The following is a 12,919-nucleotide window of genomic DNA, read 5'->3' as shown; positions in this document are numbered from 1 at the left end:
TCATGAAATATCAGAACTAGAAGGAACATTAAAAATAATCTAATCCAATGTTAGGCACCTAGGTAGCATAATGAACTTTAAATCAGCAAGTCTTGGGTTCTAATCCTGCCCCTAGCTATGAGACTGACCCCAAGAATGTCATGTAACCTCTCTCAGTTCCCTCATCTGTAAAATGGAGATTTTTTTTAAAAGCAACTACTTTATATGGTTATTGTGAGGATCAAATCATATCTCTATACATATATATGGCACTTTGAAAACCTTAAAGTTGTATTATGTATATAAATAGATATATATATTTAAATACTAGGTATTATTATTTTACTGATGAGACAATCAAGGTCCAAGGAGAGGGAGAAAGTTCCTAAAGGTCACAAAAAGTAAGTTAGTGACAAATCCAGGACTAGAACCCAGGAGATTCACTCCTAGTCCATTTGTTCTTCCCCAACTGATAGCAAGGCTAGCTTTGGCACTGATCATTATGGGGAAAAAACTGAATCACCACTTGGACCATTTCTCTGAGACATCAGTCAGCTGCCTGTGAGCAACCTAAGAAACCTCAAGAATCCAAATGTGAGCCCTACTAAAGCCAGCAAAGATCCTGTTCTTCTTTTCAATCATATTTTTGTGAACCTTGGAAATCTGCCTTAGTGGGTAGAGAAAGCTCCTTCTCCCATAAAACCCAATGAAGTGGTCACTGGCCACATCCCAATGTTGAACCAAGGCCCATGAGTTTGGACTGGACTATTTGAATTCTGAGGGAGGGACAGCTGGAACCAAATATACACTTTCTTGGAAATCAAAACTGAAGAGAGTCATATCTTATTGTAGAAAACAATTGGGAAAACAAGCCAAGGATTAAATGGGGGAGGATGAGGCTGGAGTGGGTACATTATCCTAATGTGCTACAGCATGTGGGTGCCAGGCAGAGCTAATGGCATAAGCTCTGAGATCTCCATTTAAACACACTGGGCCAGGGGATGCGTGAGAAGCAGAGAGATGGAAAACTGTAACTTGGGTTATCTCTAATGGGAGTCCCACTGCTTCTTCCTGCACATTGGGAATGAATATTTACCCCAATGCATATTTTTTTCAGCTTCCCAGGTTTCTGTCCCCACTGTGCCAAGCTCTGCTCAAAGTTATAGTGTTATCATTTTTATCTTTGCATTTGCATAAATTTAGTTAATGTTAGTGCTCATGAAAATGCAAACGGGACCAGAATGTACAGGCAGTAGCCCTCTGGGGCCCTCCAGCGTTCTTCTTCCTCTATCTCCTCCACCAGGGTTTCTCACTTCAGTCGCCAGCTTTAGCCAAGCATGTAGTGATACACTCATAGAAATTCAGAATAGGAGCTAGAGGCCCAAGGTCACTCCTAGGGACCCATCACCTGGCAGCTTCAGTTTTGGTTTCCACAGTGTGTGTTCCTGGAGGAGGTAAGCCAGAGATGGCTTCAGAGAGGTGCCCAGAGTCTCATCACATTGGAGTCTCCTCACTTATAGATGCCTCCTCAAAATGTTTGTGATGTTCTAGAAAATTGGGGAATTTTGCATCAGACTCTCAGAAGCAAGGGGGAAAAGGGAAATCCAGGATCTGGGGGGTTTTATCCTTTTTACAAAACTTAACTTCAAGGTTTAAGGTAACCTCGTGAACATTCTGTTGACTAAAATTACCTTCAGCTGAAGGGCACTGAATTTAAGAGGTTCTTTTCCTCATTTTCAGATGCATTATCCCCCTTTAAAGGCTGGTTTTTATTAGCAAAGCTTATTTTGACATTCATTGTCAGTCTAATTGACTTTTTTATGCTTGAGAGCTGAAAAAGCCACATGAAGGATAAGAAATGTAATTTATGATGAGTGGGTTTGGGGAGGGAGAGATGCCAGTTAGGGGAGAGAGGTGGAGAAGAGACATATTCGCCAATTCTGATACTTCTAAATTACACAGAGCTTGGCAGAGTGACCTGGCCACTCAGTCTTCATTTGAATGAGGAATGTTTGACCTCTTGCTCAAAATACCTACCATTAGCTTCAAGTCAATAAGACTGCCAAAGAAGGAAGGGAGGAGGGCGGGTAATGTGTGTGTGTGAGTGAGGGTGTGGAAGGAGAGAGGGAGACAGACAGATAGATAGAGACAGAGACAGGGACAGAGACAGAGGCGGACACAAAGAGAGACACTGGGGGGCAGGGGAAGAGAGAGAGACAGACAGACAGACAGAGACAGACAGAGAGACAGACAGAGAGACAGAGAGAGAGAGACAGAGACAGAGAGAGCAATTAATAGCCATTTATTAATTATTAAGCACATATATGTGCCAGTCACTATCCTAGGCACTGAGGAGACAAAAATATTCTACAGGAGTCCACTTGCTAATGGCACATTTCTCACTTGGCCAGTTGGTCTGGGGCAGATTTATAGTCAGCTACACATACAGGCAAGTCTGACACCCAGATTCAACAGGAATCTGTGCAACCTAATCAACACATTGAAGCTATTCTTCCGAGTGATATGGCAATACCAAATGGGAAATATCAAAACAATAGATTAGAAAAGAGACTTCTTTTCCCCTTCAAAATTCTTCTTGAAGGCTGAGTCCTAAAAATATGAAAGCAGTCAGTACCTTCAGGAAAGAAGAACACAGTCTTGGGTAGGGACTTAATACTCACTCTGGGTGACATTAGCAAATCAGTTGCCCACTTTGGGCTCAGTTTTCACATCCCTAAAATGGAGAGGAGGAAGAGACATTTAACTAAATTATTTCTAAAGTTCCTTCCAGCAAATACACTCTCAGATCCTGAACTTCCTTGATATTTATTTCTTTCCTTCACTGACGAGTTTCCCAAAGCATTTGGAACCTGGCTAAGAAGATCACAGACCACCGGGGAAGAAAAACTCATTTATTTGGCTTGTTAAACTAATTTTTAAAATTTAATAAAAAAGAAAAGCATAATAAAATGTATCATCTTGTGGACTTAGATCCAGAAGAGATCTTAGAGGCCATCTAGTCTAACCATTTCATTTTAAAATGAAGAAACTGAGGCTCAGAGAGGTTTAACAACTTCCTAAGATTGCACAGCTAATAACTGACAGAGCCAAGACTTGTTAACTCCAAATCCAGTACCCTTTTCTGTCCCACCTTGTTACACAAAAATTGATTTCTAGGTGACTCCATTCAGAATCCAAATGGAATTGTAACTGGAGCAATGCTGCTTTCCAATCTGTTGGGGGAATGAAATGTGGAAGGAAGCCCAACTTTGGCTATTGACATGCTAAAAGTCTGTCCTTTAAGGAAGTTCTGACAGCATCATCCATGACAGGCTTTCCCACCAGGAGGAGAAAGGGAACATCAGAAGCCAGTGTAGTTATTACAAAACCACCTTTGTGCACCAGGCAGGTAGCTTGTTGTGAATGACTCTTAGAAAACAGAAAAGGGCTTTAAAAGCTCACTAAATAGCTCGGAGGTTTTATGTCAGAGAGGAGAGTTATATTCTCCTACTACTCACAAGCAAATCTCAACTAGGCATTAAAAAAATGCTGAACTCTGAAAATTGCACCGTGAACAGGCCGAGGCGGCAGCCAGTTGGCACTGAGTGCCAGTAATTAGCTGTCCAGTCCTCTTCTAGTCACTTCAACACCTCCGTGTTGGGCATAAATACCACATCTCTCAGAACAAGGAGAGAAAATTAGGTAAACTGCAAGTTTCTTGTTCATCTTGGCTTCTAGAAGAAGCTGGGGCTACTGCTCTCTCCTGCTCTCACTGATGATGCAGGATAGAGAGAGGAGCTGAGAAGGAAAGGCTAAGCGGTAAGACTAAAATGCAAAGGGGTTGATGTTCTTTTTTATTGATATCTTTTGTTTTCATCTCATTTTCATTTCTGAAAATAGCCCTCCCCCCACCAAAAGCCATCCCTGGTAACAAGGAATAAAACAAGAAAGAGGGAGGGAAGGGAAATAATTCATCAAAATTAATTAACATCACAGGAGTCCGATGGGATAGCATAGGTTCATAGAATTAGAAATGAAGTAGACCTAAGAAGACACTGAGTCTAACTCTCTCATTTTATAGATGAGAAAACTGAGTCAAAGGAAGATTAAACAATTTGCCCAAAATCATACAGCCAGTGTGGGATTCTGGTCTTCCTCACTTAAAGCCCAGCATGTTCTCCTTTACATCACCAGGCTGCCCGTGTAGTGTTCCTGACCCACAGTCCCCTACCTCAGCAAAGAAGGAAGTGAAATACTGTACTTTCCCCAACTCACAGTGGCTCCTTGGACAGCTCAAAGCATGAGGCACAAAATCACCTTGTCTGTCCCCATTCCCTGGCCCTGGGTATGGGATACTTCAAGTGTATTACTTGTAGGTTGTCTGATGCTTAAAACACTGACAGAAGTCACACCCATTCTGGGCCTTTTATCCATTCATCCCTTAACCCAAACATTGATTAAGTGCCTACTGTCTACAGAGCACTGTTCTAAGCTCTGAGGAATATAGAAAGTTAAAAGAAGACATGTTCCAGGCTCTAATTCAACCTCCCTTCAGTAAGCCTATGTTATGTGCAAAGTGAAAGGCAAAGGGTTACATTATACTGGATTTGGAGTCAGGAAGGCATTGATTCAAATTCTGCCCATCACACTAGTCATGAGATCCCAGCAAATCAAAACTTCCCCCCCTCTCCCCTGCCAGACAACTCTCTCATCCTAGAAATTTTCTTCAGTCATAGAAAGATTCCTGAGGGAGAGAGACAAAAATCACACATCTTCATTAGGACTGTGTGCAAGGGACACTACTGGGCACTGGGGCAACAAAAACAAGAATAAAACAGCCATATGGGGAGGTTTCTTTCTCCTATAGAGTGTAAGTAGTACACAGAGAAGAAATTAAATTTGAGGAAGTAGAAGCATTACAGTGGAGAGCAAAGATTGGAGAGGGATCAGGAAAGGCTTCATTGAGGAGGAGGTCATACCTGAGCTGAGCCTTGAAGAATGGTAGAGATTCTGAGAAGTGCAGGTATCGAGGAAACAAATCCCAGACCTCATGGACCACTCGTATAAATGCCCTGAGATGGAAGATGGAATGCCAGAGTTAAAGCAGAAGCTAGTTGGGCTAGTCCAGTTTGCCTGGGAGGTAGGGTGCCTAGAAAGTGTGAAATCACACTAGAAAAATCATTTGGAGCAGGTTGTAGAGAACTAACTCCATGTATAGATAATAGCCAAGTGGGAGAATGAGTCACAACATAATAATATACAATATTATGTGATCAGCATACCAGAGAATTTCAAAACAAAACCCTCTGTCCAAGGGAGAAGATGAGGAGGGTTCAATAATCTCCCGTGAACCATACACCCAGGTCTCTCCTGCTCCCTATGCACACTTCCTCTTGGCAAATGATCAAATCATTAGAAGGTAAATCTTTGCTGAGCTCCTACAATAAGACCAGCACTGAGTTCAATACACAAAAGTAATGGCATTGCTTCTTCCCTCCAAAGCTTACAGTCTAGAGCAGGTAAGACGAGAAAAACTAGGGAAATAAATAGCAAATAATACAAGCTGGCTTTTTGCATAATGAGGCACCGGACAGGGTTATTTATTCTAAGTGCTGTAGTAATTCAGAGGCTCTTCATTCTCTGATCTCAGAAATCAATGAGGGCTGGAAGAATTAAGCAAGACTTCAGGAAGGAAGTGGCTTTTGGCATGGTTCTTAAAAAGATGGGTGGCATCTGAATAGGCAATGGGTAGAAGAGAGAGCATTCAGATGAAGAGGATAAAAAAAACATGAAGACATGGGTGTAATAATTGAAGTACAAAGGCCACTAGACTCAGGGTTGTACAGACTGATTTGAAGTTCATTTTAATTTGCTCTGTGGCCTGGAATAAGTCACTTTGCAACTCTACACCTCAGTTGCCTCATCTGTAAAATGGGCACAACAATATTTACACTACCTGAATCCCAGGATCATTGTAGGAAAGGTCAGTGGTAACCTGTGAATGGTGAGTGATCGTTATTATTTTGAAGGAAGGAATGACAGAGGTGTGATACTAACAAGAGGCAATAAGAAGGTCAGGTAGCAGAAGAGAGGGAAGACAAGAGAAAGGACAGAGAACAAAATTCAGTTCAATTTAACCAACATTTATTTAGCCATTAATGTACTAACACAGTCCTGGGTAATAAGGATAATAATAACCGGTATTGATGCAGTACTTTCAGTTTTGCAAAACACTTTGCACATGTCTCATTTGATCCCATTACATAGGTGTTATTACTATCCTTATTTTATAAATAAAGGAAATGAGCCTGAGTGAATTCATTAACTAATTATACTGAGACTGAAGTGACTTAATTGCCTATGGTCACACAGTTAGGAAGTGTCTGAGGCAGAATATGAACTCGGGATAGGGACTATACCTGTGATTCATTGATATAGGAAACTCTCAGTTGAGGAAACTCCCTGTGCCAGTTTGGGTCAGTACCTTCTCTGGTCACATAGAGTCTTAGAGAATTGCCCAGGACAGTGAGTTTAAGTGACTTGACCTGGATTCACATAGCCAGTACAAGTCAGAGGCAGGACTTGAATCCAAGATTTCCTGGTTTCAAGGCCAGCCCTCCATATAAATATGTCTTGTATATATAAGATATATTCAAAATAACTATGCATTAATTTGATATAGGAAACACTAATAACAAAAATCAGAAAAAGCTCTTATAGAATACAATATTAAAGCCAAGCTTTGAAGGGAGCCAGAGGCTCTAAGAAATGGGGGTAAAAGAAGGAAAACATTCCAGGCATGGGGAATAGGCTGTACAAAGGCACAGAGGAGAGAGATGGAACACTGTGAACAGGAAGCAGCCAGTTTAGTTATAATGCATAACACGCAAGGAAAGAATAATGATCGGCCTCAGGGGGAAAGCTGGAACCAACTTGTAAAAGGCTATACATGCCAAATGAAAGAGCTTATATTTTATCCCTAGAGGTAATAGGGAGCCATTGAAGCTTCCTGAGCAGAGAAGTGACATGGTTACCCTTGGGCTTTAAGAATATTAATTCAGCAGCAATGTGGAGTGTGGATTGGAAAGAGGAATAACTAGAAGCTGGGGGACTAATTAAGAAACTAATGAAATCAAAAGTCTAGGTAAGAGGTAATGGGGGCCTGAAATAAGATAGTTGTAGTAAGAATGGAAAGAAGAAGTTGGCAAGAAATTTTTTTGTAGATAGAATTGATAAGACCTGACCACTATTTGGATATAAATTTTGAGACAAAGTGAAAAGTTAAGGATGCCTAATTAACATACCTAACTGATGAGAAGAATGGTGGTACCATTAACAGGGATAAGTAGATAAATATACATTCAGACATAGAGGTAGTATAAGAGAATGAGTAAGAATTAGGGGAAGAAAGAGAAAGACTGAGACAGATGGAGGGGGAAGAGAAACCAGGAAATCTGTAGTGAAAAAAGAGAATACAAAAATGTGAGAGAGAATAAGGAAGAGGAGGAAAGGAGGAAGAAGAGAGGGAAGATAGGAAGGTAATAGAGAAAGAAAATCAAGGAAGGAAAGAAAATCAAGGAAGGAAGGAAGGAAGAAAGGATGGAAGGAAAGAAGGAAGGAATTCATAGGCAAAGGAAGAAAAAATTAAAATTGAGAAAGAGAAGGAATAGGGGGCAATAGGAAGAGAATAGTTAGGATAATAATTAAGCAAGAAATAATAAGCAAGAAAGCCTGTGCAAGATATGATTCCCTTGTCCCCCAGTCTTACCCTGCCATGCAGACAGGTGCAATCCCTGATCTGGTGCAGTTCTGCCCCCAGAGCCTTAGCTCAGCTTATCTGTGTTCTGATTTCTTGTAACCTTATCCCAACTCCTTTGTCATCAGGAGGGCAAGTATATGCTAAACCATCTCCACTTTTCCTGCTGTGTATTTTGAGAACTACAACTGCTTCTTCAACTTTGCCTTTTCTTGCATTAGTTAAAAAGGTGCAGTTCTGGGCAAGCATCATGCTACAGTGGAAAGGAGCCTAGATTTGAAATCAGAGGACCTGAAGACCAAATTCCCAGCTCTATTATTTCTCATGGGTGTGATCTTAAAAACTCTGTCTTGGTTTCCTCCTCTGTAAAACAAAGGCATTGAACTGCAAGATGATCAAGATCCCTTCCAGCTCTAGATTCCAAAACTTTCCTTTCTCATCTTGCTTAGTCTGGACCAGAAATGTTCAAATATCCCTGTACTGATGCTGCTTACAATGAGGTTGAATTCTAACTCTAGTGCAAATACTGCTTTAATAAAATGGGACCCACAGAGCAGAAGTGCTGTTTGCTTCTGCTGCCAATAGCTAACAAAAAGCTGCAGCCAATTCCCCTCAGGACTTGACAGTCTCCATCAAGGAAGTGCAAGATGTCAATCAGTCTATCATAGATATTTCCGATGCATCACCACGGGCATTTCTCTTTTGCACATTGAGTCTCCAGGAAAAATACCCTGCTAGTACAGTTCCTTCATTTTAGAGAGCACAAAACTGATGCCATTTAAATGACTGTCCACCATTATATAACTAGTAAGTAGCAAAGCTAGGAACAGAACATGGGTCCTCCAACTCCAAATCCAGCACTGCTTCCCCAAGCACATATGGGATTTGAGCTGAGAGGAAAAGGAAAGGATGCCTAGGCAAAGCCAAAGAGGTAGGAATTAAAGGATATTGGTGCTGCTTTTTGCAAACAAAGTTCTCATGCGCTTGTTGGTTCTGTACCATTGTAGCTATGGTTCTGCTGTTTGTGGTATGGATGAAACGCCGGGAGAAGGAGCGGCATACTAAGCAGCTTCTCATTGATCCTGAGGATGATGTTAGAGACAACATCCTGAAGTACGATGAGGAGGGAGGAGGCGAGGAAGACCAGGTGAGAGGGTCTGGGTTCATTTTCAAATCTCTCTAGGACCCCAGCTCCAGCCTCTCTCCTTATGGCTCCATCCCTTCAATACATTAGCTATTTTCAAGCTATTCAGTATTCAAGAAGAGAATTAGGCTGGGAAAGATCAATGCTGAATGGCACTCAAAAAAAAAAAGATGGAGTACTGGTACTCACCTGTCTAAGAGCTACCTATCTATTTGAGTCCCACCTTCTTCAGGAAAAAAAGCTAATTCACTCTACTCTCTCTTTATTCAGTTCAATAAATAGTATAAAGAAAGAACTGACTCTGGAGTTGGAGAATGTGGGTTCAAATGCTACTTCTGACATTTACTTCAGATGTGACTGTAGCACCCTGGTTCTCTTTTTTGTTCATTGAAAAATAAATAATTTGGATTTGAAAGCCCCTGAGTTCCCTTTCAGCATTATATCTATGATCCTAGGAACTTCCATGTTTACTATGGGCCAAGATCTAGGCATAAAATGATGGAAAATTACATGGTCTCAGCACTCTAAGAGTTTACAATCTATTAGAAACAATAGAACATGTAAATAAGTAACTGACATAAAATGTATCTCATGAATACTTGAATTGCAATATTGCCTTAAATACTTGCTGATTGAGTGGCCCTGGGCAAATCACTTAACCTTTCTTTGCCTCAGTTTCCTCATCTATAAAATGGGAGTGATAATAATAGCAACAACTCCCAGTGTTGTTGTGATAATCAAATGAGATAACAATTGTATATTACTTAACACATTAATTACTACATGAATGTTAGCTATTATTTTTGTTGTTATTGTTATTGTTGTCATTATTATTAGTGCAAAATAAGAGTTCCAGGCAAGTACTATGAAAAATCTTAAGAGAGCATTTTAGCTGGGATAGTGGAGGTGAATGGGAAGAGTGATTGGGGGAAATCCCATTGAAACAGTAGTACCAATGTTAAATCTTGAAGAAAAGGAAGAGATTTCAATGAGTGGAGACTGGAGAAGATTCCATTCCAGGCCAGCACCACAGCCTGAGAAAAATCATGGCAATGGGCAAGAGTAGGACAAGAGCAGTATGTCTGTCTGGAAGATAGAAAACACGAAGAAAAGTAGTATGAGACAAGATTGGAAGGTTCCACTGGAGCCAAGGTAAACAGAAGTTTGGATGTTAGGAAAAGTATCAACTTTGTTTAGGAGGCAAAGTTCAGTCCTTTTTTAGTTACATCCAACACTTTATGACCCCATTTGGGGTTTTCTTGGCAAAGATACTGGAGTGGTTTGCCATTTCCTTCTCCAGCTCATTTTACAGATGATAAAATTGAGGCCAACAAGGTTAAGTGACTGGCCCAGGGTCTAAGGGCAAATTTGATCTCAGGTCTTCCTGACTTCAGGCCCAACACACCTGGCTACATTTGATCACCAAAATAACCCTATGAGATAAGTACTACAATGCCAGTGTTATGTTCATTTTACAAATATAGAAACAGTTGCAAAGAAGTTGAGAATTGCTAGTGTCAGATGCAGAATCAGACCTAGGGTCTCTCCTGACTCCAAGTGGGAAGACTTCAGTTTGGGAGATGCCCAGTTTGAAATGCTGATGAAAGATCCTGACTGTCCAGGAGCTGTCCAGCAGGCAACCCACAATGGAAGACTTTGGTTAAGTTGTATTTCAGTCTTGTCCAACTCTTTGTGACTCCTTCTGGGGTTTTCTTGGCAAAGATACTGGAGGGGTTTGCCATTTCCTTCTCCAGCTCATTTTATAGATGGGGAAACTGAGGCAAGCAGGATTAAGTGACTTACCCAGGATCACACAACTATTAAGTGTCTGAAACTGGATTTGAATGCAAGAATATGTGTCTTCGTGACTCCAGGCCTGATACTCTATCCATTGTGCTACCTAAACTGCCTCAAAAAAAAAATTAGTATTTATTGAGTGTTTGTTGCCTCCCTGACCCTGTGTTCTTTGCTGTGGAGGAAAAGGGAAGCATGGTCCGTGCACTTAGAGTGCTCAGTGCTTGGCTGAGAAGCTACATTCTTAATTAGTGTTTCCTATCAGCCCATTACCACTTCTGCCATGTTTAAGGGTTAAACTGACAGCATTAACTCACTGAGTGTTCCTAAGCAAGTCATTTGCCTTCTTTGCATAATAGTTTCTGCATCTGTAAAAGGAAGGTTAACTTCCCCTACATGATTGTCATCCTGCTCCAGAAATGGTAATTAGGTATTGTAGCAAATCAATTGCCACTTTTAGAATCAGGAAGACCTGAATCCAAACCCTAGCTCAGACACTTACTAGCTATGTGATTTTCAGCAAAGTCATTTAACCTCTTCCTGTCTCAGTTTCTTCATCTGTAAAATGGGTATAATAATAGCAGCTACCTCACAGAATGGCTGAGAATATCAAGGTATCATATACATAATGGGCTTCTACAAACATTAAAGCACTATATGCACATTGGTTATTATATCAAAGATTGGGATGGTGCCATGGAAACTATCAGGTATATGTATATTTAGTAGTTATCATTTAAATGAAATTATATAGCGATATTATATGTTAAATATATATTGATTATATATTAAATTAAATATCTTAATTAAATCATGTATTAATTACATATTATATAATTAAATGTATATTTGTATATACATATGTAAGTATGTATGATATGGGGGGGGGGGCGCGGAGACTGTCATCACTGTTCCCAAAGACAGTAGGGTAGATTTCAGAAGAGCTAAGTGCATAATTTTCCCAAAATCCAAGATTTAAAATTTTATTGGAGAAAAATTTGTGAGGGGCGAGTTAATCCCATCTTCACATAAGGAAGGAAGGAAACTGTAGGCCCTTTCTCCAGAGGTCCAAGGGGTGGGGGGAACAGCAGTGATCAAAGCACCTGAGGATGGGCTTAGCTCAAGGGAGGGCATCCCAGACCACCAAAGCCGCCAGTTGCCTCAGCAGCCCCGTGCCTATAGCTACTGTCTCAGTATCTCTTGCCTTGGTAGAGTAGAATATAGCTCCCTTAATAGCTTCTAATATGCCTTTAATTTCTCTCTCTGGTTCTCATTTGTAAATGTCTAAATGTGTTTGGGGATTTTATTCCTTCCATTCATCTTTCTTTTCCTGTGCAAAGCTGTAGTAGCCAGTGTCTATTTCATAAATGAACTTCAAGCTAAAGACAGCTTAACTCAGTTAAGGCCTCCGTAGGGACAGCTTCTTTCCCCCATTCATTCAAAAGACTCTGAAGATTAGGGTGAAAATATCTGCCAGCTCACCCGAAGTGGCCTGTGCCATGACTGAAAAATGGACCAAGCCTTTTGGGCTACTTTGTTCTGACTCTGAGGTTAGAAAAATTCTTCCTTTATATTGAGCCAATAATGGCATCCCTATAACTTCTGCCTACTTCCTGGCCCTAAGTCACACCAGAATATCAATAATTCCCCTTCCATATTTTAGCTTTTCGCATATTTGATGCCATCCATCCTATTTGGACCCTCAATCACATGGAGGCAACTGAATGAGGAGGGGCCGTAATTAGCCTCCTGCCACTTTCAAATTCATTATCCTAGGCTGATTCTTTGTCAGACCAATCACCATTCGAAAAGTATTTTCCTGACCTTATTCTATGCATAAATTGTACACTGCCAACCACTATTTCTCTATTCAGCTGGCTCCTTCCAAAGCCCCAAAGACTGGTTGAATACTGCTCTTCTACTCCGATTCCATTCTGCTTAGCCTCTCCTCATTTTCTGCAGTCTTTTCACTATACTCCCTTTTCAAACCATCCTCAGACCTCCATCATGTTCTCTGCCTATTAATTGCTTCTATTCATTGGTCCCCACTTCTTTACGGGTTGGGAATCTAATGCTCCATAAGTTTTCTCTTTTCCAAACTAAATATTAAGTTTGTGATTTGCAGTTTTAAATACTTTGATTTTCAATTCAGAATCATAGATGCAGAGAAGGAAAGGTTACGTGGAAGAATAGTTAGACTTGCCTAGCTTCAAGCACTGGAGTCAGGAGGAGACCTCCATTTATAA

At 40.6% G+C, this 12,919-nt stretch overlaps 1 protein-coding gene across 1 annotated transcript in view; it reads left to right on the top strand.

Annotated features, from left to right (window-relative positions):
* The window catches only part of CDH4 (cadherin 4), a 1,204,972-nt gene that overhangs the window by 1,182,485 nt on the left and 9,568 nt on the right, over positions 1–12,919 (top strand). The window contains exon 14 of the mRNA XM_007475618.3: positions 8,743–8,882. Coding sequence (XP_007475680.1) covers positions 8,743–8,882 — 140 coding nt within the window. The remainder of the gene's footprint in view (positions 1–8,742; positions 8,883–12,919) is intronic.

Source organism: Monodelphis domestica, chromosome 1, assembly GCF_027887165.1.
Source record: "Monodelphis domestica isolate mMonDom1 chromosome 1, mMonDom1.pri, whole genome shotgun sequence".
NCBI lineage: Eukaryota > Metazoa > Chordata > Mammalia > Didelphimorphia > Didelphidae > Monodelphis > Monodelphis domestica.
The sequence above is the reverse complement of the archived record's forward strand: the minus strand, read 5'-3'. Positions and strand labels throughout refer to the sequence as shown.